The 21,955-nt window shown below is 40.0% G+C and overlaps 1 protein-coding gene across 13 annotated transcripts in view; it reads left to right on the forward strand.

Annotated features, from left to right (window-relative positions):
• LOC118825694 (adhesion G protein-coupled receptor L2-like) overlaps window positions 1–21,955 on the forward strand; it is a 180,121-nt gene that overhangs the window by 26,216 nt on the left and 131,950 nt on the right. For all 13 annotated transcript variants that reach the window (XM_036596446.1, XM_036596449.1, XM_036596450.1 and 10 more), the window contains one exon: window positions 13,967–14,196. In XM_036596446.1, coding sequence (XP_036452339.1) covers window positions 14,124–14,196 — 73 coding nt within the window. In that variant the 5' untranslated portion in view covers window positions 13,967–14,123. The remainder of the gene's footprint in view (window positions 1–13,966; window positions 14,197–21,955) is intronic.

Consider the following 21,955-nt stretch of genomic DNA (forward strand, 5'->3'; position numbering starts at 1 on the left):
TTAGCTAGGCTCAGAAACAGTGGAAAGACATTTCTGTCGCAAACTAACACATTGAGACATTGTCCACTGAAGAGAAAAGACCTCCTGTAGAAGACATCGAATCAACGTTACATCAGCATCCAACACTGTACTTAGAAGCTGTGGCGTCAGCTCTTTAGCTCATTTGAAGAGGCAGCCTTGACAGTAAAAACAAATGATTTCCCTTGGCTATTTTTGAATAGTAAAACATATTTTCAAATGTATTCTTCTGTGTGCTGCTAAACGTTTGTGCTACTGAATTTTGTAGCCTCTAAACACCAGTGCTACAGCCTAAAAAGTAAGCCTACCACCCCATGTTAACTACAACGTTTATTGATTGATTGATTGATTAATTGGTTGCATTTTCTTTCCTTGCAGTAACCGAATATTAACCAAATATTAAATCTCAAATTTCAAAATTACTCAGAATGCACCTCCCTATTATATTTCGCCAACACCAATGCTGGTACACACAATTTTATACGATGTTGAAATCGGGATAGGCTCCACCTGGGTTAGCATTACAGATAAGCAACACAATGGCTTAATAACGTCAGCTCATATAATCAGTTGTAAACATTATGTCTTCACTATAGAACTAGTTATGTTACTTTCTTCAAATAATGGGCTGAAACACACATTGCACTGACATTTCTTTTCAAATAGCGAAATGTTATTGTCTTTTCCCACATTTCTCTCCATCATTGAGCTGAGATGGAAAGTAGTTAAGGTTAGAACTAAACCCTGTAGATACTCACCCTGAGGCAATATATCAGAAATGCGAAATGTCGAAATGGAAAGCAAAATAAAAACAAATGTTTATCCAATACAGTTGTCGGTAAACCAATAGGGCAGTTAGTTTCGTCATTGCTGTGTGCTCATATTTGTTTTCGGCAGTGGTGCTTAATGCTGCTCGATTACGCCTGAGCAGTTTGAAGCGTGGAGCTCAGGTGCAGGAGCGAATATGACCACATCAGCATGTAAACAAACCTTAACCTTGCCTAGGGGTGGAGATCACGGCTCGGGGCCCGAGCAGAGAGCCCACACTGTTGATTTTTTGCTCTTCCCTCCGTTTCTTGTGGAGTGTTCTCCATTCTGTTGCGCTCCCCCCAAAAGACTGATGGCAAACATTGCTGCCTGTTCTGACAGTGGTAAACATAAGTGAGGTTGTCAAGCCAACCACGGTTTCTCTCCAACGCGGTGTGAATTGAGAAGGATCGAGTGAAGGCTGCGAGAAGGAAGGGTTAGCGTGTGTTGTGCACAGTTTGAATGAGCAGAATGGGCAAAGGGCAGAGGAGAAAATTCTTTCTTTTAGTCCATTGGGAAGAAAAAAACCTTGAGAAATCGAAGCATTCAGACGAGCGCCTCAGCAGCAAAGAGAAAAATTACAGCAGCGCCGAGGTGATTATTTAAAAAGAGCTGATTGATTCCATGTCTGTTAATACAGTGCATATACTGATATATACCCTAATGAATATGAATATATGTTAATATATGAATGTAAGCTAACATATATATGAATATCAACTGGTCAAAAGTTTGTAAACACCTTCTTATTCAGGTTTCTCCTCTGAAATCAGGGATATTAATAAGGAATTTGCTGCAGTAAGAGCCTCTACTCTTCTAAGAAGACTTCACTAGATAGATTTGTAACGTTGCTGTGAGGATTTGATTGCATTCAGCCACAAGAGCATAAGTGAGTTCTGTTATGGATGATTAGTTCTAGATCACAAACTCCAACTTAAGGTGGTGCACTCTTAGAAAAAAAGGCACTATACTGTGACTGGGGCAGTACCCCTCTTGTCACTGGGGTGGTACCCTCAAGGGTACATCTCAGTACCTTTAGTCAGGGAACATAATTGTACCGTAATCCATTGAAATTATATTTTCTAAGTTGTATTGACTCCACACACCCCGTCTCATCTCCAGGCTTTTTATTTTGTTGTTCTGTTTTAAAACATTAGGTTATGAAAAGGTGCAAATACATACTTTTCTCTTGGTAGAACTTATTTAAGGTAGACAGTTGGACCTTAAACCACTGTTTACCTTTATTTGTACCTTGATAGATGAAAACTGTACCTGCACAGCACCTTTATTTCTAACAGTGTGGATGGAGCTGCATCACTCCAGTGAACACAGTTCCAGTGCTCCACAACCTAATACTGTGGAGCTTTATACCCCTCTAGCTGGCATTGGGAAGAGAGTAAAACTGCTCCAAAGCATTCTTTCATTCCAGTAGCAATGTTTTTCTATGGAGATTGTATCTGCAGTGGGTGCACCCAAGTATCTGAATTCACTAGTGTATCCTCTTGGATATAAAATATAAATATGATAATTTTTAGCATTCATATTTTGACTCAGTATTGATTGAGCATTCTGGTCTTAAAAGGATAATAAAAGAAATGGTTGTCATGGCCATTTTTGTTCTGCTGTGTTTCTAAACATGGTATGGTACCAGTGAGTCACATTTCATTTATGTTGGCCTCAAGGACGTTCATGTCGAATATGGTGGTACTGGGAACACAAGGACACATGAATTCGACATTTCGTGCAAAAAGACAAAAGCTGTACTCATGTACACTGTATGTACATTATATGTGTAGGGGACTGGGCTCGGAGCCATGGCGCTATAAATCCTACCTGAAGAACAGTTCAAATATTTGCCAAGTGCTGCTTTTAGCTGCTTTATACCCTACCATGCTGTATTATTTTAACTATTTTTAATCATCTCTGCAAAGCTGCATATTATTAACCATATAGCTGACTATGCTACTTGTTACATGGAATTAAGGCAGGGATTATGACTCAGCTGCTAAAACCTTGAATATTAATAATACTGCACATATTATATTAGTAGGCTTTCACTTTCCATATGTGATCGTGACCTCTGTCTGACAACTGTAAGTTAAGGGATGGTGACCTAAAGCATTTATATGGGCCTGATAGACTAAATACTGTATGCCTTTTACAGAAAAAGATACCCCACTGGATTGCCGTCATGAAACAGGCAAAGCTCCCAGAAGAGAGCCAGTTTTTGCCTGCCAGCATGTTGAGATTTATTCTATAAAAGGCAACATGGAATATGATTAGCATGGAATATGATTTGCTAACCATGGCTTGCTAGTAGCAATGTTGACAGTTTTGCCTGTAATGCTAAATTTCAGATTATTAGCCTAATGAGGTAAATCATGTTTCTAGATAATCCTAAATCAATCTGTCCAAGCAAGATAAATACAGTTAATGATAGCAGTGTAAAATGTTAAATAAAGTACATTTAAGCTGTCTTTCATGTGGTGCATTGAGATTGTTTGCACTCTGATTACGTGTAAACTGCACTGATAAAATTCAAAGATGTATAATTCATGCCTGATTTGTACAGTAAACTGTAATTAATTGAATATAAAGCATAATATGAGCCACATTTCATTGCACTTGTGGTGGGTTGATATGTTTGCTGTCTGGGTGTGTTCAAGCAACTTCTTTCATTTCAAACTGTTGAAAATGAAAAAAAGGTGTTTGATAAGTGCAATGACACTCTCAAGGGTGCATGTACTACGTGTCTTATGGCACCATGGCGATGTGTGGTATATACAGTAAGAGCTGCTCTCTTATGTATTATTGCTTACATATGCTTACATCATGATATTCGGTCTCGGATGTTTGGACGTCTTTGTCATGTCTGTGAAGGCTTTAATAAATGCCTTTAGAACCTTCAGTGTAGAATGAAGTATCAGTAAAGCTACAGTATCAGGCAAAGAGAAGCATCTTTCTCTGTAAATGAATGTGACATTTAAATCATTTCCATTTTGGCCCATTCGTAGCAAATACTGAGATTATTGCCCAGAATGCATTAAGCCCTCATTAAGATCCCGTAACCTTTACAAATCAGTTCTGCACAAGGGCTACAGGAGAGTGTGACCTCGCCGAGTTAACGCCGGACAATTTCAGATCATCCCTTGTCATTAGGGAAAGCAATGTTAACAGGTAATAATGAGAAGGAGGTGATAACAAATATGACAGCTATGGCTCAGCTCGGCGTGAACGGGCCTCGAGAAGAAAAAAGAAAAAAAATTGGCAAGCGGGGAGCCTGATTGCTATTTAATCAGCCTTTAGAGAGAAAGGAACGGCGCCAATTAATTCCAAATATTCTGAGGTGTCTCCACGCATACATCATTCCAAGTAAGACTCAGCGCTCCGGTGATTGGCGACAAGCTTTGAGATGCGCCCCTCCCGAGCCGGCTTCCTCCCCTTCCACCTCGTACCTGCAGCTCAGTGACTTTTGGCAGCGTTGTCTCCCCTCTCAGCGCCCCGATGATGACAAGTTTTCTGCAACATCGCCGGAGCCAAGAAAATGACATTACATCCTTGAGGGGGAGGCACCGTCTGCCTTAGGCTCGTCAAGCACTGTCAAAGACAAAGTGCAAAGCAGTGCCTCCGGAAGGTCCCAGACGGGAATGCTGGGTGTATCCAAGGAGATCCGCTCCACTCCTGCCCCACCTCCCGTGACTCTTTTGTGTTGTGGATAATCATCCTCTGCTCTTTACTGACAGCACATCCTCTTCTTTAAATTGGTGGTGCCAGAATTCCTCGAGCGTCCCAACTCTTGCTGAGACGTCCGTTTGAATCGCTGCATCCTTAAAACTCTGAAGTTATATCGGTTAGGCAAGTTTGGCTCAGGGATCAGGTTAGTTTATTTTATTTTACACATTGGCAATACATTCAGAGACTCTGGCTCTATTTGTTAAAATCTGTCCCCAGAGTAGTTGGGCCACATTTGACCATAGTGAAAGAGATCAGCATACAGAGAGTTTCCTATCGCACAGTGACGCCTTTGTTGTTGCGATAAGAAAGTAAATAATACACAAAAGAAATCTACAAATGAGTTTTGTTAGATCATGTTCCTCACTGATCAAAATAAGTACAACAGCATGGAGCAAGAAGAAGAGATTCAAAGGCAGAAATAGCTGCTTCTTTTCCTTGGTGTTGACAGGTTAAACAGAAGAACTGTGAAGTTGCAGGCACTACAGAATGCAGGCCCACGTCTCCATTTCAGCTGTGTTTGAGCTTACACTTAAATTTCCTTTTTTCTTCCAGCCTCATTTGATATGCATGTATGTATGCATGCTTTATTTTTTCCTTGCAGGCTCAGACAATTGAAAATAAATTAACATTCCGGCTCTTTATGTTTCTCTTCTTTAAGCCGGTGGAGAATACTTGGAGGCGAACCCCTCAGAGGTCAAGCGATACTCAGGAGCTGTCAATCTTTCTCAGCGAGCCTCCCGCCCCCTTTCTTTCTCTCTCAATCCATTCTTTTCTCCCCCTTTCTTTTTCTCCCCCATTCTTTCAGTTCCTCTCCATCTTAGAAACAGGGACTGCTTCTTCTTGGCCATTCTTACACTGCTCGCCTGCCCAGATTGAGAGAGGCGACCAAGGCCTTTGTAAGACTCTCACGTCCATTCACGCTCCTGTCACAAACACGCTCATATTTCATGCCAAAGAGTGCTGGCTGTCTTTTTTTTTCCCTTCAATTTATTTGAATAATAATTTAATTGCATGATTTTCTGCCATTTTGCCATTCTTTTCACCCCATAGATTCATTATAGTAGTATAATAGTCATTTAATAGATGAGCAGAGGCTGTTGCTGCTGTCTTTTCAACTACATCTTGCATAACAAGACAGCAAAAACAGAATAAAAGGACTATAATTATATTAAGTATAACATATTTTGAATGCACTGCCGCTTTACAGCTTTAATAGGTTTTGTAACTAATCCAAATCTATTAACACAAGGACTTTTTACGAAGCACTGTGTGGATCTAGCTGTTGAGATTTTAGCCAAGTAGGATGCATGCAGAAAAGCAAGTGCCCATCCCTCAGGTATCAAGAGCATGGCCTTACGCAGCTTATAAAGTTTATCTCATTTGCCTACTTAAATCGTTTCATGCTTGGAGAAGTGAACCGTCTCTTCCCTCCCCCCCTTTCCTCCCCTTCCACCATCTAAAATTATGATGCGACCATCAGGAATGGTGCAAAGCTTCTTAATGCTAATCGGCTAATCCTTTTATTTCGAGTCGGACCAAATCCAGTCCGAAATCTGCCAAACAAAACGGTGTTTAGGGGGATGATAATGCTTGGCTCCTGCGCTTAAGCTTCGCAGACATGAAGTGAGTGTGTTTCTCGGTGGGGTGACGTCTTCAGCTCTTCAATGAGGATACAAATCACACCCCTGTTGCACACACACACTCCACCTCACCCCCCTCCCTGTGGCCTGCTGGGACCAGGGGTCTCAGCTGGCGCAGCAGGGAACGGGATTTTCCCGCAGCTTTCCGTGCATTTGTGTCGACTGCTGAGTGCTCCCAGCTTGAGGAATCCTGTCTGGCAATTACATCCCATTCTGGTTTAGAAGAAGAGAGATGGCTTGGGCTATATGTGATCACATCCGAGATTGCCTTGGCCTTCTTGGAGCACCTCATTTTTTGTGATGTGTTGCGTACTTGTCAAATTAAGACAATATGCATATTCTAGACCATCATTCATTTACATCCTTACAGTGCAGCAGCTGCTCATGGGATCTGTTGCATTGTCCTACTTCAGAGTTGCTAGTTGTTTAAGAGATTCTGAAGAATTCCCAAAGTCAGAATGCCTCCCGAATGTTCACACCTTGTTCACTCAGTGTGTTTTGCAAGCCTTCATGGAATTGTTTGGCAAAAAAGAAAGAAAAGAAAATTACACAGTTTTCCCCTTACCCCAAATGTAGTCGATCTGCCAAGACATGTTTGGTGTCCAAAATGTGCTTCTTTAAGGTTGGCTGGGGCTACAAGGCTGATGTTATCTGTTAAAATGGACAAAAGTAAGGGAAAAAATCTAACTATAAACTTTAAGATGGCTGAGACTACTATTGCTTACTATGCAAAAGTCAGAGACCACCATTTGGTTTCATTTCCATTATTCATTGGTTTTAAAGTAATTAATTTCCAGAAACACATATTTAAAAGAAAATCACATGGAAGCCTCCAACGTTAAGTGTAATCTAATCAAATCTATCAGTACTTCATTTGTTTACTATTTACTATTGAACACTCTGTCACTGTACGTTTTTCATCTTTTCAATCTTAAAACTAATGAATTAGAGTTGTGTCCTCCCAACAAAAGCTGCTCACAAAGCTCTCACTGACATTATGTTCCCCTTCAAAGAGACATTCACACAAGCAACTACCCAAACTCACCTCAGCTGCCTCATAGATTTCTTTCTCATGTGCATCTGAAATGGCTAAAAGAGATATGTCTGAAGAGATTAGATATAAAATAACAGTCTTGCATAAGGAAGAGGAATGTCAAAAGAAAATTAGGGAAAAAAAAACAAATTTCTTCCTAACAACAGTGCAAAATCAGTTTTGGTAGACCACCGAAACTGATCAACAAGACCACCATCAGATAAACAGTACAAAAGATTTCATCTTCAGCTATGGGTCTGAAAGGATGTATAGCTGTCAAAAAACCCTTACTGTCAAAAGGAAATAGACAAAAAACATTTGCACTAGAACTCTAAAACTGGACATCTGAGATTATCTGGATCATAAGAAGCAGAAAATGCAACGAACTTCTGACTCGGAACTTTGGAGGAACTGTGGAGGTGTGAAAGAATATCCCTATGTATTTCTTTGAAAGCAAGAAAGCAAGTCTCCTGTAAACACTGGAAGCTGTAATTAAGGTAAAGAGTGGACACACCATACTGAAGAAAAATGATATTATATTTAGTTGTTGAGGCTTCTGTGTAATTTTCTGATCTGATGCTGAAAAATGAATAAGCCTCTCTGACTTTTGCACAGTTCTTTTGTCTATTTTTATAGATACGAGTTTGTCAGACAGCATCAGAATCCACATAAGCAAGAGAATACCAATAGCATTGTTGGTAGGTATTCTCTTGCTTATGTGGATTCTGCTGCTGTCTGACAAACTCTTAGCTCAACTCATAGCTCTACTTTGCTAAAGAAACAAATTTCACACACAAACAGTTTTTAATCAGGGGTGAAACTGTGTAAAAGAGATTTTTACTAAACTGTCCTTTTAACAGGAGTTTTAATAGAGAATAGCAAAATGGTCTCGGCCTGTAAAGTTCTTGGGGTCACACATTCTTAGGAGAAAAAACATTTTCACAGAATATTGCTGTAACATTTGTGTGCTGTCATATCTGCTATTGCTAATATGATAACTGTTTTCTTTTTTTAAGAAACTAATTATTATTCTTAGAGGATTTCACAGTTTTTTGTTTTGTGTGTTCGCATTTGTCACATTTGATGAATCTGGCACGAGAGCTCAGCGCCTGCATTTAGAAATAACTGGATGAGCTATGGTGACAGACATTGGTTAATAATTGTAATTTATCACCTTTTTTATGAAGATCCTATGCAGATCATAATACAACCATACATTTAAACTTGAAAACTAGCCGCTTTAAAGTCTTGATTTCTGTTATCGAGTCAGAGTTTTTTTGGCTCCATCAATTAGTCATAATTCAGAACATGAATATTTTAGCCTGTGTGTTTTCAATAACCTCAGCAAATTTTAGAATTTTTGATACTTGACTCCACTTTTCTTCTAAATCTTTGGCTCTGTTCTTCTGCAATGTGGCCAGTGCTGACATTACATAGAGAGTAACCCCACAGTTCTCAGCTGTCTTTGTCCTACATTTTAAATACCTTTGGAAACAAAGGAAACCTCCTCCCGCCAGGCACTTAAGGAGCGAATTCATTACGGCAATTTGAATTCAGTCTGCTGTATGCTAATGCCCAAAGCTCCTTGTGTTTTGGTTCCAACTTTATCCCTCCCTCCTTTATCCTTTTTCTTTTTTATGTTCATTGTCTAAAAATATCTCTCTGCATTGAGAGTGATCTGGGCAGAGTGCATATTTAGGCTCATTATGAAATAATCAGGATGGTTGATGAGGGGGGGAGCTCATCAGAGGAGGAGTTGTGGGAAGTTTTTTTTTATTTTTTATGACTCACTTCAAAGTGTGAATGTGAGCGGGCGAGCAGGATGATTCTGCGGCCCACGGACTACCTGCACTCTCAGCAGCTACACGGAGGAGGAGTGGAAGGAGAATTGGGAGGGACGAGCTTGCTTTGGGTTTTGCGAGATGAAAGAATAATTTGGTTCGTGGGTGGATGCTTGTGTGTTTATATATATATATATACACACACACATGCACACACACACACACACATCTATAGCTATGTATCTACATATCTATATATCTATATGTGTGTGTGGGGGGTAAACACTATTAAGAAGTGTCTCAAAAATATGCAGAAAACATATTGTCACTGTCCAAAGAAAAACAAGTATCTCCAAATCGGCAACTTTTGAGGAGAGGGCAAAAACATTCTTTACTTCTAATGTACATTAATATAAAGAAATTTTATTCAAAGCAGTTTTGGAGCATTTATGTTGGTCTATTCATCATGAAACTTTTATACAATGTATAGGACAGATACTGTACTCAGTTGATGTAGAAAAATCAAAATCTAAAAAATGGAGATTTATATGCTTTTTTTGGACAGTGATGATATACTAAGAATAAACAAAATAATTAGTAGATAATAAGAAATATCTCCTGGAAAATTAGTAAAATTAGTAGCTCGTTCTTAATGGCCATTTTACTGGAAATTAAATAAATGCTGTCATAATCAATCCTTACATCTGTTACTTTAATGGAAGAATCAAAGTGTCATCAGTTTATCATGAGCTCCACTTACCATATAGGAGCACTTTGTAGATCTACAATTACTGACTGTAGTCCATGTGTTGGTCAGGACCCCCACAGGACCACCACAGAGCAGGTATTATTTGGGTGGTGGATCATTCTTAGCACTGCAGTAACACTGATGTGGTGGTGGTGTGTTAGTATATGTTGTGCTGGTACAAGTGGATCAGACACAGCAGTGCTGCTATAGTTTTTAAACACTGCATCCACTCACTGTCCACTCTATTAAACACTCCTACCTTGTTTTTCCACCTTGTATATCTAAACTCATATCTATAACTATATCTAAACTAAAATTTGTGTTGGTCATCCTCTAGTCCTTCATCAGTGGTCACAGGACGCTGCCCACAGGAAGCTGTTGGCTGGATATTTTTGGTTGGTGGACTATTCTCAGTCCAGCAGTGACACTGAGGCATTTAAAACAACTCATACCAGCGCAACACTCCACTGCAGTGCTGAGAATGATCCACTACCCAAATAATACCTGCTCTAACTTGGTCCTGTGGGGGTCCTGACCACTGAAGAACAGGGTGAAAGGGGGCTAACAAAGTATGCAGAGAAACAGATGGACTACAGTCTGTAATAGTAAACATGTAAAATGAGGGCAGATACAAGGAGGTGCACTTAATAAAGTGTCTGGTTGGTGTGTATAAATATATGCTCTTTCTTTGTCCACAATCACCAAAGATATGTTTGGAGAAAAGGGGCAGCATTTGATTAAAGAACACCTTGCCAAGTATTAGAGGAGTAGTTGAGCTTGCACAGTTTTTCACTTTCCACGAATGTGGTTGATTGACTGAGACATGTTTGGATACACTGAGATGTTATTTTTAATGTATTTAATTTATTCATGTTTTATATATTGAAACAAAATAAAACATTAACTATAGAACTTTTACACAGGCCACATTTTAGGTTCAATTATTTCCACACTATGTTAGATTCAGCAAGTAAACAGTAATTGTGCCTCAAAGTGTGCAGAAGTGTGTCTCTGTAGAGGATGTTAAATTATTTTTTCTTAGAAAATCAACAAAACATGATTTGATCAGGGTCACACAAGCTTTTGCATGCAATTGTATATACATATTTTGTTGCTTTCATAAACAAACCTTCATCTCAGAAATGAGAACTTTATAAGAGAAGTAAAAATATTCAGAATTTCACTTTAATGTCAATGTATCAAGATTTCATTCCTTGTAATTTTGGGCCAGTTCTATTGGTCCATTCATCATGCATGCAGCATATATGTTTGTGTATGTGTGAGTGTGTGTGTGTGTGTGTTGTGAACATGTTTGCGTCTGTGTATAAGCGCGTGTATGTCAGTGACTATGAATGCTCAGGACGAGTGAGGCTGACACGCCATCCATCTTCAGTATTTGACATATGTTATAACGAGGCCCCGCTTCCCCTGGGCCTCAGATGGTAACCTTTGCCAAACGCAGACAAAGCAGCGTGGGTTTGTTTGAGCTTCCCCTCGAGACGCGGGATGAGACGAAAGCGGAAAAATAAAAAAATCTCGCACATACACACACACAAAGAGAAGTGTTCATGCGGCCTTTTCATGTTACTACACAGAGGCCCTGTGTCCACCCAGTTGTGTCATCTCCGCCAACAAGTTCAGTTGTTAGATAGACAACAACAGGCTGCCCAGTAGCAGCTTGGCGTGCAACCTAATTAGCTTGGCAACATAGAGGAGACTGTGTTTGCAGCAGGTGAACTCAAAGTGCGCAAAAAGTACTTGCTTTTTTGACAATTTCGCTTGGCAGCCCACGAGAGAACGCTAAGCAGAGAGGGGCAGAGCTGCCAGCTGAACGCTGATGAATAAGAGAAAGTGTGGATTACATTGGCAGCGGAGCAAATCATCTGAGGTGGTCATGTTTGTATGGAAAAATATAATCATCTCATAAAAATGCTCAAATGCGCTTTGCTTGGTTTCACTGGTAGTCTGTGGATCTCTTTCTCAATCGATCTGCCACTTGGATTCATGATCGGGGGTCACCTACATGTTCGTTTTCACTATAAACTTGTAGTGAACAGTGGAAGGCAAAGCATATGACTCATATAGTTAGAAGTAACTGCGCCTGATTTGTCTGGGCCTGTTGCTTTCTGTATTCTAGCATACACTGCATAAACTTTCCAAAGGACCGAGCTATATGACATGTTTACACCCATTAAATGGCCAGGAGCCATTCATAATAATAGCATATACATCCAAAAGCTGATTATTCAGTATCATATTCCAGGCAGTTATTAGGTAATTGATGTAATAAGCCTGAGATTAAAAGGGTTTAACTTAAAACTCTTATTCTAATTGATATTCTGTAAGACAGTTGCTTTTACAAAATAAATGTACAGTAGCGGCCAAAAGTTGACCTGATTGAATACATGCTTTGATCAGGCTTACAATCATACACAAAAGCTTGGGCACCCCGGTCAAATCACATTTATTGAAGGGAAAATAAGTTACACATCCTCTACAGAGAACAATCATCTACACGTTTTAATGCACAGTTACTGTTTTTTTGATGAGCTTAACAAATTGGGAAAAAATAAAACACAAAATGTGGCCTGGGCAAAAATTATGGCACATTTATATATATTTTTTTCTAACAGGTCAAACTTAAAAATAGAACAATAGTGAAACAAAACAAAAAATAGGCATTTAAGTGTGCAGAAATTGCCATAACTAGGTTTGTTCTCTGTAGCATGTAACTGTTTGTGTACCTGGTTAAAATTAGCTTCTAAGAAAAGTTTTCTTTTTTTTATATATTAAAAAATGAATAGGCCTCAGCATATGTTTATCTTCTTCAATCCTTTTGTAAAAGCGTCTCCAGTGGCTCCACATGAAGCTGCGTGAGAGAATGCAAGGAGTGTGCAGAGAAACAAGATGTCAAGAAGTCAAAAGATGGAGGAGCTCATTTAAAGAGTTTAAAACGGAAGACAGAAGTTTTGATTCGGTTAACACTTTTTTGATCCCTGCGAAATGCAGAGATGAGTACACTGTAAAAGTGAGTATAAAAATACAGTAATTTTTATTGGCAGCAATTTCTCCAATAATTTGTACAGTTCATCAGGCAACAGTTCATGATGAACAATCATGCTATTTTTCACAGCAGCGTTGGACTGTTGATCAGTCTCGGCATGATCTGACTACCACTTTACAGCAGTTACTGCACTGATACCATCATTAAGACTACAAAGACTGCAGTAATCAAATATCTATTAATATGTAAAACATTAAAGGATGAACTAGTTACTGAAACACAAACACTATCGTGGTGGAAACAACAAAACACTACTATATTCAGAAACAGACTGCGCAAACTACTGGCTACTTTCCCAATATGCTTTGCAAATAAACGCTAATTACTGTAAAAGCTGACACTTTTTACTTTCTTTAAAAAGAAGCTGGGCCTGTTTCTACAAGAATGCTTACATTTTTGCAGCAATCTGCTGTATGTAAGGATTTCAATACATTACTGCAGTGTTTCTGATCATTTCTTTACAGTGTAGGTGTAACTGGTATTGTATTTTGGCATCCATTCCATTGCAATCCATGAAGATTTTGCTGTGGCTCTTTGGCTGAGGAACCAACAGCTGATTGTTTAATATTTTTAGACCAATGTGGAGAAACCGTGTAATCCACATAAGCTAACCCAGTTTTCCTACCAGAACCACACTTTATGACCTGTATGCTTTTTAACAGATGCTCGACATCGTATCTTAAATGACACCCGAATGGCTTCAGTTTAATCTTACTCTTTACTCGATACAGATGTTGCTCATGAGTGTCTTGTACGTGACTATGCAGTACAGAATATTAAAGGCTGAGAGCAAAGGGCCCATCAGATAGCAGGCCATTATCCACAATTTGGCCAAAACAACCCATTGCCTGTTTGCTTTTATTGTGCACAGACAAAATACGTCTCATTCTCTGATTTAAACACATCCTCTTCCTCTGCCTGCTGTTAGCGTTAAGGGACTCTCTCTGGCCTGAATGTCTTGATGGCTCTCCTCTTTCATGTTTTATAGTGTCAGGGAATAAAGTGATAATTGTGAGAGATTAATGTTGTGGAATGTGGTCATGTGGGGGTAAAACGCAGATGAAATGCAGATAACCTTTGCAGCTGGCTGACGCGAATTCCCACGCCGCTGATAATCGTCCTCTTTCCATGTGTTTGCAGATGAAAGATGACCGGTGAGGATCCTCAGCCCATGACCGATCGCTGACGCTCACCAGGCCTGGATACGTGCTTGTTTTTTGTTTTTTTTTGTTTTTGCTCATCCTCGTGATTATCCAAACCGTTGTCATCGTCCAGCATCTGGAGGCTGAGGAAGAAAATGACCTCTTCAGTGTGCAAATGCCTCCTAAAAGGCCTCCTGTTCGCTCTGGCCTTTTACCAGTGCTCCGAAGGTAAGGTCATCTCCTTTGCTCTTTTCTCCGTATGGACACATGTATTTACCTTAGCGCTTTCTCTGTGAGAATTTCTGTCGTTGCTATCCTGTGACACATCTTTGACATCGTTATGTGGACAATGGTATGTGGACACCTGCTAATCACACCTATATGCGCTTGTTGGACATCCCATTCCAAAACCATGAACATTAATATGGAGTTGCTTCGCTCTTTGCAGCTATAACAGCCTCCACTCTTCTGGGATGGCTTTCCACAAGATTCTTCAAGCTTCTTTGTTGGCGCTATGAATTCTGGTCGATAGCATTCCCCTTGTATCCACTAAACCCAGATTCGTCCATCAGATCGTCAGATAGCGAAGTGTGAATCTACCCTAGAGAACACGTTTCCGTTGCTCCACAGTTGTGTTGGCGTGCCCTTCCATTTGACAATAATAGCACTTACGGTTGACCAGGGCAGATCTAGCAGGGCAAAGGTGGCCTCCTATGGCAGTGCCACATTTAAAGAGCTCTTCAGTACAGCCCATTCTGCTGAGATTGCATTGCTATGTGCTTATTTTATACAACTGTTAACAATAAGTGGGCTAAAACACCTGATTTCAATAATTATGAAGAGTGTCCACATACTTTTGGCCATGTAGCATATCATATATGAAAACTCACATTGATTTTTTTTTTCTTTTTTCCCCCGACTTGTCACTTGTCACTCAAGTGAATCTTCTCACACTTGTACCATTAATGTGTTCAGATGTTGTTAAGGCGATTAAGGTCGAATTTCTAGACCGTTTTTTCCAAATTATCTGCAATCACACAGGGCCTTGAGGACTAAACCGGTTAAATCATGCAGATTAACTCAGAGGAATTGTCGTTATGGAGGATGAAGATGAGTTTGAAATGCGAGCGGCATCATTTTTCCCCTCATATCCTCACCCCACCCCCCCTTGCACCTGAGTGAACGAAATGTGTGATTTGGCTGCCTGCCAGAGTGACGACTTTGCGAGGTGAAAGGAATGTTTGTAATAATCTGCTAAGAAAACACAAGTCTTAATTCATTTTCTCCGTGACTCTTCGACTTTGATTAGCATGTTTGGTTGTAATTACAAGTGTAGCCACAGAATACATCACCCCCCCCCCCCAAACCCCTCACCCTGCTCACACACACCCCATCAAAAATGACTCATATGGACGTTTTTGTGGAACAACAATTATTTCTCTCTTTGCTCTTTCCCAGTCTCTTTTTTCCTCCGCTATTTTTTAGAACAAAGTTGATTTAATCATACACTTGTGTGCCAAACATTGATTACTGCAAAACACAAGTAAGAGAGGCTTTCTTTATAGTTGTGCTGTTTTTTTTTTTTTCTTGTTGTTGTACACTGCTGCGGCTTCCTGTTTTAGCTGGCATTTACCAGGGCAGTGGAAAATGGGTTTGTTTTCAATTGGTATAGGGTAATTAGCATATTTCCAGATATTTTAGATTTTCGGTTGGATGTAAGCTTAACCCTTTAGACCCCAGCAGGATTTTACAACACTCACGTGGATTCCTGCCAATGTTCAGAGTTAGAGGCTTTTTTTAAACACTGTTTTAAGCAAAAAGTTTTTTTTTAAAAAAAAAAAAAACAGCTCTCCTGAGGGAGAAAATGGTCTCCAACCATCATGCCAAATACAAGTGTACACATAATGAATAAGAACTTAGAAAGAACCGACTACACCAATGATGTTCAGGACCCTTTCTTAAAGAAGGACATGATATTAGGCTTTTAAAAAATCATATCATTCCCTTGTGATTTTATCTAAAGGCTGAACACAGCCCACTCTGTCTCCCACATACAAATTCACCAGATAAGTTAAGAAAATATGTTGACATGATGCACAACTTTCTAGCAAATACACCTTAATTTGTTTGCATGTAGTTTTGACTGTTGAACTAAATTCAGACAGGGAAAGCGAGCGCTTTCAGCCATTTGTTTAGCTGCTACAGAGCTGAGAGATGGAGACAAACAGTGATAGCAGGCTAGCTAATCAATTTAGATGATTCCTTTATGATGAGATACGTCCATAAATCTAAATGAACTTAGTATAAAGCATTGATCCCTTAAAATCTCAGGCTAATTACATACTAAGGCTATACATACTTCAAGGTAAACTGGTTGAGCTATAAAAAACAGGCCATTTACGGGGTTAAAATAACCTTCCAAGCCTGTCAAAGTCCCATTTCACTCATGACTGAGCTTGAATTTGGACTACCAAGTAAGCAATGGAATATTAACTTGACTGTCCATTCAAACAAGCTAAACTGACTATGAAAACAAGTCAATAAATAAAGATTTTTAAAAAATTACATCTTGAACTTTGTTCTGTGTCATCGCTGCTATCCAGGTATGCAAAAATCCAGTTAGACTCTTTTTTATCATAATATGACACAAAATTACAGCACATCTGAACAGTATTCTGGCATCTTTGGGACGTCCATCGAAAACAGAGATTTGTCACAAACAAAAAACTGGAATATTTTGGTTCAAAACAAAACATATAACTATCTAAGTAGAGCTTGTGAAGACAGTCACTGTAGTTATTCTGTTTTCTGTCAGAATTCACCGTCTGCAGCCATTACAGTCAAATGCAGAGCTGCTGTGGGGTCTGGAGGGTTAAGAAAAATTCTCAGTTCTTCACTGTTGGAAAAGCTCAATATAAGAGTCACATGCAAGTCCGGCTCAAGCCTTTCGTCTCGTTTTTTGAGGTACTTCCCTTGGTATGCAGCGAGTTAGGAAGCTAAGGTTTTCGGTTTCACTCGAAGTGAAGGCTTCCAGCTCCATGAATGATCATTCACCCATCCATCAGTGGTGGAATGTGTGTGGGTTTCTCACAAAACAATGTCTTATCCATCCACAAGCCATTTACCTTCTCCCAACTCCCTTGCAAGACTTGCATTTTTCTTTTTTTCTAAAATGAACCACAATCCTTTGGAGGCCTTCACAGAAAGGGCCTCTCAGTAATTGCTTCTTGCTCTGTGGTTGATGATCGTCTTTGTGATCCGTTGCACAAAAACGTACCAGACGTGCTTTGAAATCTCCAACGAAGTTCTCCAAAACCTCTCTGCTTTTGTTCCATTATACGTTCTCCTGGTAGCAGAACAGTCTTTAGCGTTTTAGATGGCATATCAGTATAACTTTAACTATAAGCAGGTTCTTCCACTGATTTTTCAAAATTTCAGTTCAATAATTGAGATGCAGTCATTCCTATTAGTGTAATGTGAAATTGTAGAGAAAATGACCAGTTTTCTTAACAGTGGTGGTGATAGGAACTATCGAAAATGACCAGTGAACCTACATGCCTTCTGAGTTTTATATGTAATGTTTATAATTGCAAAATATTGATAAATGTGAAAAAATAAGTTTTGTTTGAGACTATTTTGCCTTTCAACACCCTGCATGTATCTCTCCACCATTAAAAATGTGTCTTATGCCAGAATTTTCTCAAAAGTATTGTAAAACAATATCCCAAGCATCTGACAACATGCTCATGAATATATTGGATGTCTGGTTCCTCTCACCACCACTGTGAACAATTCTGACTTGTTAAGTTTGTCTAAAATGGCTCCAGATGACTTTGTTTAAATCCTAGTGATTTGATTATGGCCTTTTATACCCTTTAAGGTGTCAGCGCTGAGCATCTCAGTGGTCCGTCTGAACTGCGTTTCTCTTGGCCTCCATATGGCTGAATCACAGCTAGTGATCCTTTGTATTTTGAAATGAAAATATGAAAGAATCCGCTGCTACCTGATGCGTTACCCCCTGCCTATATCAGGAATGTTGCTTTCGGAATATTTTAAAGTTCTAGAGAATGCTAAGCACTGGCCTTGCTATACGCACCCCCCTGTTTTCTAATGCCTGCACTAATCCCTATCATACTTATTCACGTCTTTTGTCATCACGTCCTGCTGGCAGCAAACTTAAGAATGCCTTAAGGAGCCTTGTGACAGAGGGGGTCTTGTGTTCCTCGTGGGTGGGTGGGCTAGTCCATGGCTGGAGAGATTTACATTACAACGAGACAAAGGAGAAGCATCCACAAAGGTGTGACTCCATCACTGCCCTGCTACCTACCACGCCGGCATAAATACACGTAATTACGGCCTTCAAAGTGCCACAGAAGGTGCGGGAAGGCATATTTACGCCTTTATACTGTGTTTTATTTAGACATATGAACATGTTGTTCTTTAAATGCCGAGCTGAATGGGCCGATAACAAGGCTGTGTAAGACATAAAGACGGATTAAATGATCTGTGTCATCTTGGCGTAGACAAGAATCAGCATTAAGTCCCGGAACCACTGTTTGTTATGTGTTTTTAAAAATGTTTGGCTTGCGGACAGGAGGGCTGCGAGCCGTGTCTCAGCTTGAGTTCTGTTTGTTTGCCAAATGCATTTAAGTAGCGGGGAAGCAGGAGGTGTTAATGTATTGTGGAAATGAAGTAGCTTCGGAATGAAATTGCAGAAGTGTAATTGGGTAGAACACGTCTGCCCCTTGTGACACTGAGGTATTTCCTGGCCGATTTAGGGACGGCGAGACAGTGCGTTTCTTCTTAATCAGCTGCACCCAGCCACACTGAAAATCTCATTAGAGGTTTTGGTGTTTAATCGGAAAAGGCGTTGTGCTACGGAGCCAAAATCACAAGACGCATCCAGGCAAAAAAGACCTAAATCCTATCAAACACAAGCAAGAGAAGCCAAAATATGCACATACTTTATTGGTCACCGCCAATGGAACAGGTTCTTGGAATTGCATCAGATAAACTTTGTGAACTTTGGGTTTTAAATGCATTTGAAGAAAGCGCATTTATATGGAGCATCGTTTGGGTAGAGCTCCATCATGAGCTGCAGGGGTTTCTGGTTCACGTCCTGAGACTCTGACTTACTACAAGATGACTGTAGGTTCTAATAACCCTGGCTTTATTCTGCTGCTTGGCCATGAAGAAGCTCTGTTAAGGCAATACTTCTGGAAAAAAAAAAATCATATTCAAGACCACCGCTTTATAATACACAAGCAGGGCAACGTCCAAGAATTCAGAACCATTGTTTTTAATGAAGATACACACAGGGTTGCTGCTCTGCAACTTCACAGCACTGCTCAATGTCTCTGCTTGCCACTCAGCGTTTTTCTGTTGCTTCATTAAACTAAAATCACAACAAGACCGAAAAATGATAATAGACTATGTGGTTTGAAATTTACTCTGAGAAAGGCAGTCTAATATGTTTAAGATAACTAGACAAATGCTAATGGTGTGTTACCTCAATGAATATTGCTAGCCTAGTCTTTTTTCACCACATCTTTTGGCTTGAAAACAGCGAGTCAGTTAGCTGAAACTGAAGGTGATAAATTCACCGAATTATTTCACCAAATAATTATTAAATCTGTAAGTAGAGTGTAAAATGAACTTGAGCTTGATGTTTATTGGTGCTCTTACTGCAATGCACCTTATGTGGCATAATTACGCTTTGTGCTACTTGCTACGTGATGCTATGCAATGTTATGCTATGCAGTGCTATGCAGTGCTATGCTGTGTGGCGCTATGTTATGTAGTGTGCAGTGGCCTTTACATTGTTTTTACCCTTAGCCCAAATAATGGTCTAATGATCTTTTTTCAGCAGGGATGTTTAATGTCTGTAGTTTTGCACTGAAGCTACAAGGCTAATGTAACTACCCCAATAATTCCCTGCCAAAAAAGCCCATTAGAACAATTAGAATTAAAACCTGATGGTCTTGCTTCATGGGAATTGGCTTATTGGTTACCATTAGAGGCCTCTAGTTTCCTGTAGAGTACCTTTAGATCTCATTAGAAAACCATCAAATGCATCTAGAATCAGTCCCAGAACACCTGTTAAACCATAAGAATCCTTTAGAAAACACAAAATACCATCACTGACTATTGGACACCAGCAGGAACCAATAGATACTCTTAACATTTCTGTGACTCTTTCCAGCAGAGTTAGGATTGAGCAAACTGCATAATTCATCACAAACCTGCCTCTTGAAAGTTCTTAAGACTTTCAAAGACTTCCTTGTGTAATTTCTGATACTGTTTGATATGCAGTTATCTGTAAAAATGAATAAAAAAGAGGCGAGGCTTTGAGGCGTGCAGTTTGCAGGATGCTAATTCATGGCTATAAGCTGCCATTACTTGTTAGCTACATAGCCTTGTAGTTTCAGTGTAAAACTAGGGAAACAAAACTTGGACACCAAGCATGTCCTGGCAGATCAACATAAGGGGAAAGTGGTTCTAAAACTGTATAGCAAACTATTATTTATAAAAATGGACCAACAGACATTGCATAGCTAACAACATCCATAAATTTGTCCACTTTCTGTAGATAACAGTACGTCACAGTGCACTAATTGGTGCAGTCTTGGCTGATCAGCATAAGAGGATAACTGAGTATGTTTGACTTTTCTCCAAACTACTGCTTTAACCTCAAGATGCTCCAGAGTGCTGCAGCTTGGCACGTCTATCCCCCTTACCTCTTACAGATCGATGGCTTTAGCGTTATTAAATAAAGGTTTTTAAAAATCGAAGAGAGAAGTCCAGGCCTGTAAATCCACTGCCCTGAGACGGTTTCTTCTGAGGGTGGCTTATGGCTCACCGAAGCTTAACAAGCAGCAGGGCGATATTTCCAGTTCTCGTCGCCAAAAAGAGTGAGTCGGATTGTCATTAAGCGCGAGCCGTACAGCTGTCCTCCACCATAAACGTTCCCTCTGTCATCTTGCTTTCACGCTCGGGTTGCCTTTGTTTTGTTTCAGCCCCTTTTGTCGCTCATGTCTGAATCATAGGGGTACGTGACAAGGCTATCATGAATTATCGCCACATTGCCATGGGAGATTCGCCGGCGAGTGATGCGCCAGCGAGCCCAGAACAAACACGCGCACACCCACAAAAAAAGATATGACTTATCCATCTCGCTCGCCATTCTGGCCAAGTGGAAATCATCCATGAAACAAGAAGGGTCCTATCTGCAGCGCTGCAGTCTGCCCATGACGGACGCGTTAGCGGCGGCATTTCTTCAGTGCTGCTGCAAGGAGGGTTCCAGCCAGCACCTCTTGATGTTAAAATGCAGATTGCGTTCGTGTCAGAGAAAGCTTATTCATAACAAGCCACCCAAGAAAGATCTTGTTCTCGATGAGCTCCTTTCTTTTCTCTTTTCACAGCTTTCCAAAGAAACCTCGGCATCGGCAAACGTCTCTCTGATCTCGCTGTTGACGTTAAACAGAGAGATTATCTCCTCTCCCAGCTGGAATTAAAGGAGATCTCTCCTGCTAAAAGACCCTGATTATAACTCATCTATGCTATCAGTTGTGTGATCAGTGGCATTGGTGTTCTTTTTCATATTTCTGTGCTGTCTTTTGTTTTTTTTTATATAATCTAAATGAGAGCACAGGCCTAGATTTGCAACACTTAATTTCCTAGCAAGAGCACAGCAAAAGGAGGCACTGCTTCGGAAAACAAGGCCGCTAAGCACACCAACTGACGTGCATTAAAAAAAACACACAGAGAGTGATCCTCAGCAGTCGGATCCTTTTGGTTGATGGATGCGTTGGATCGTCTGATGCTGTATTTTTTTCGTGTCTTGGAATAAAACAGCCTGGAGAATAAACTTCGTACTGATGCATTGCAAACAAAACCATATGACATTTGGAAACAGTGCTGTCCGAAGAAGCCATGAGAAAGCCATGAGAGGAAATTGTGAATCCTTTCAGGAAAACTCTGCAATGTA

This window comes from Colossoma macropomum, unplaced genomic scaffold (genome assembly GCF_904425465.1).
Source record: "Colossoma macropomum unplaced genomic scaffold, Colossoma_macropomum, whole genome shotgun sequence".
Lineage (NCBI taxonomy): Eukaryota > Metazoa > Chordata > Actinopteri > Characiformes > Serrasalmidae > Colossoma > Colossoma macropomum.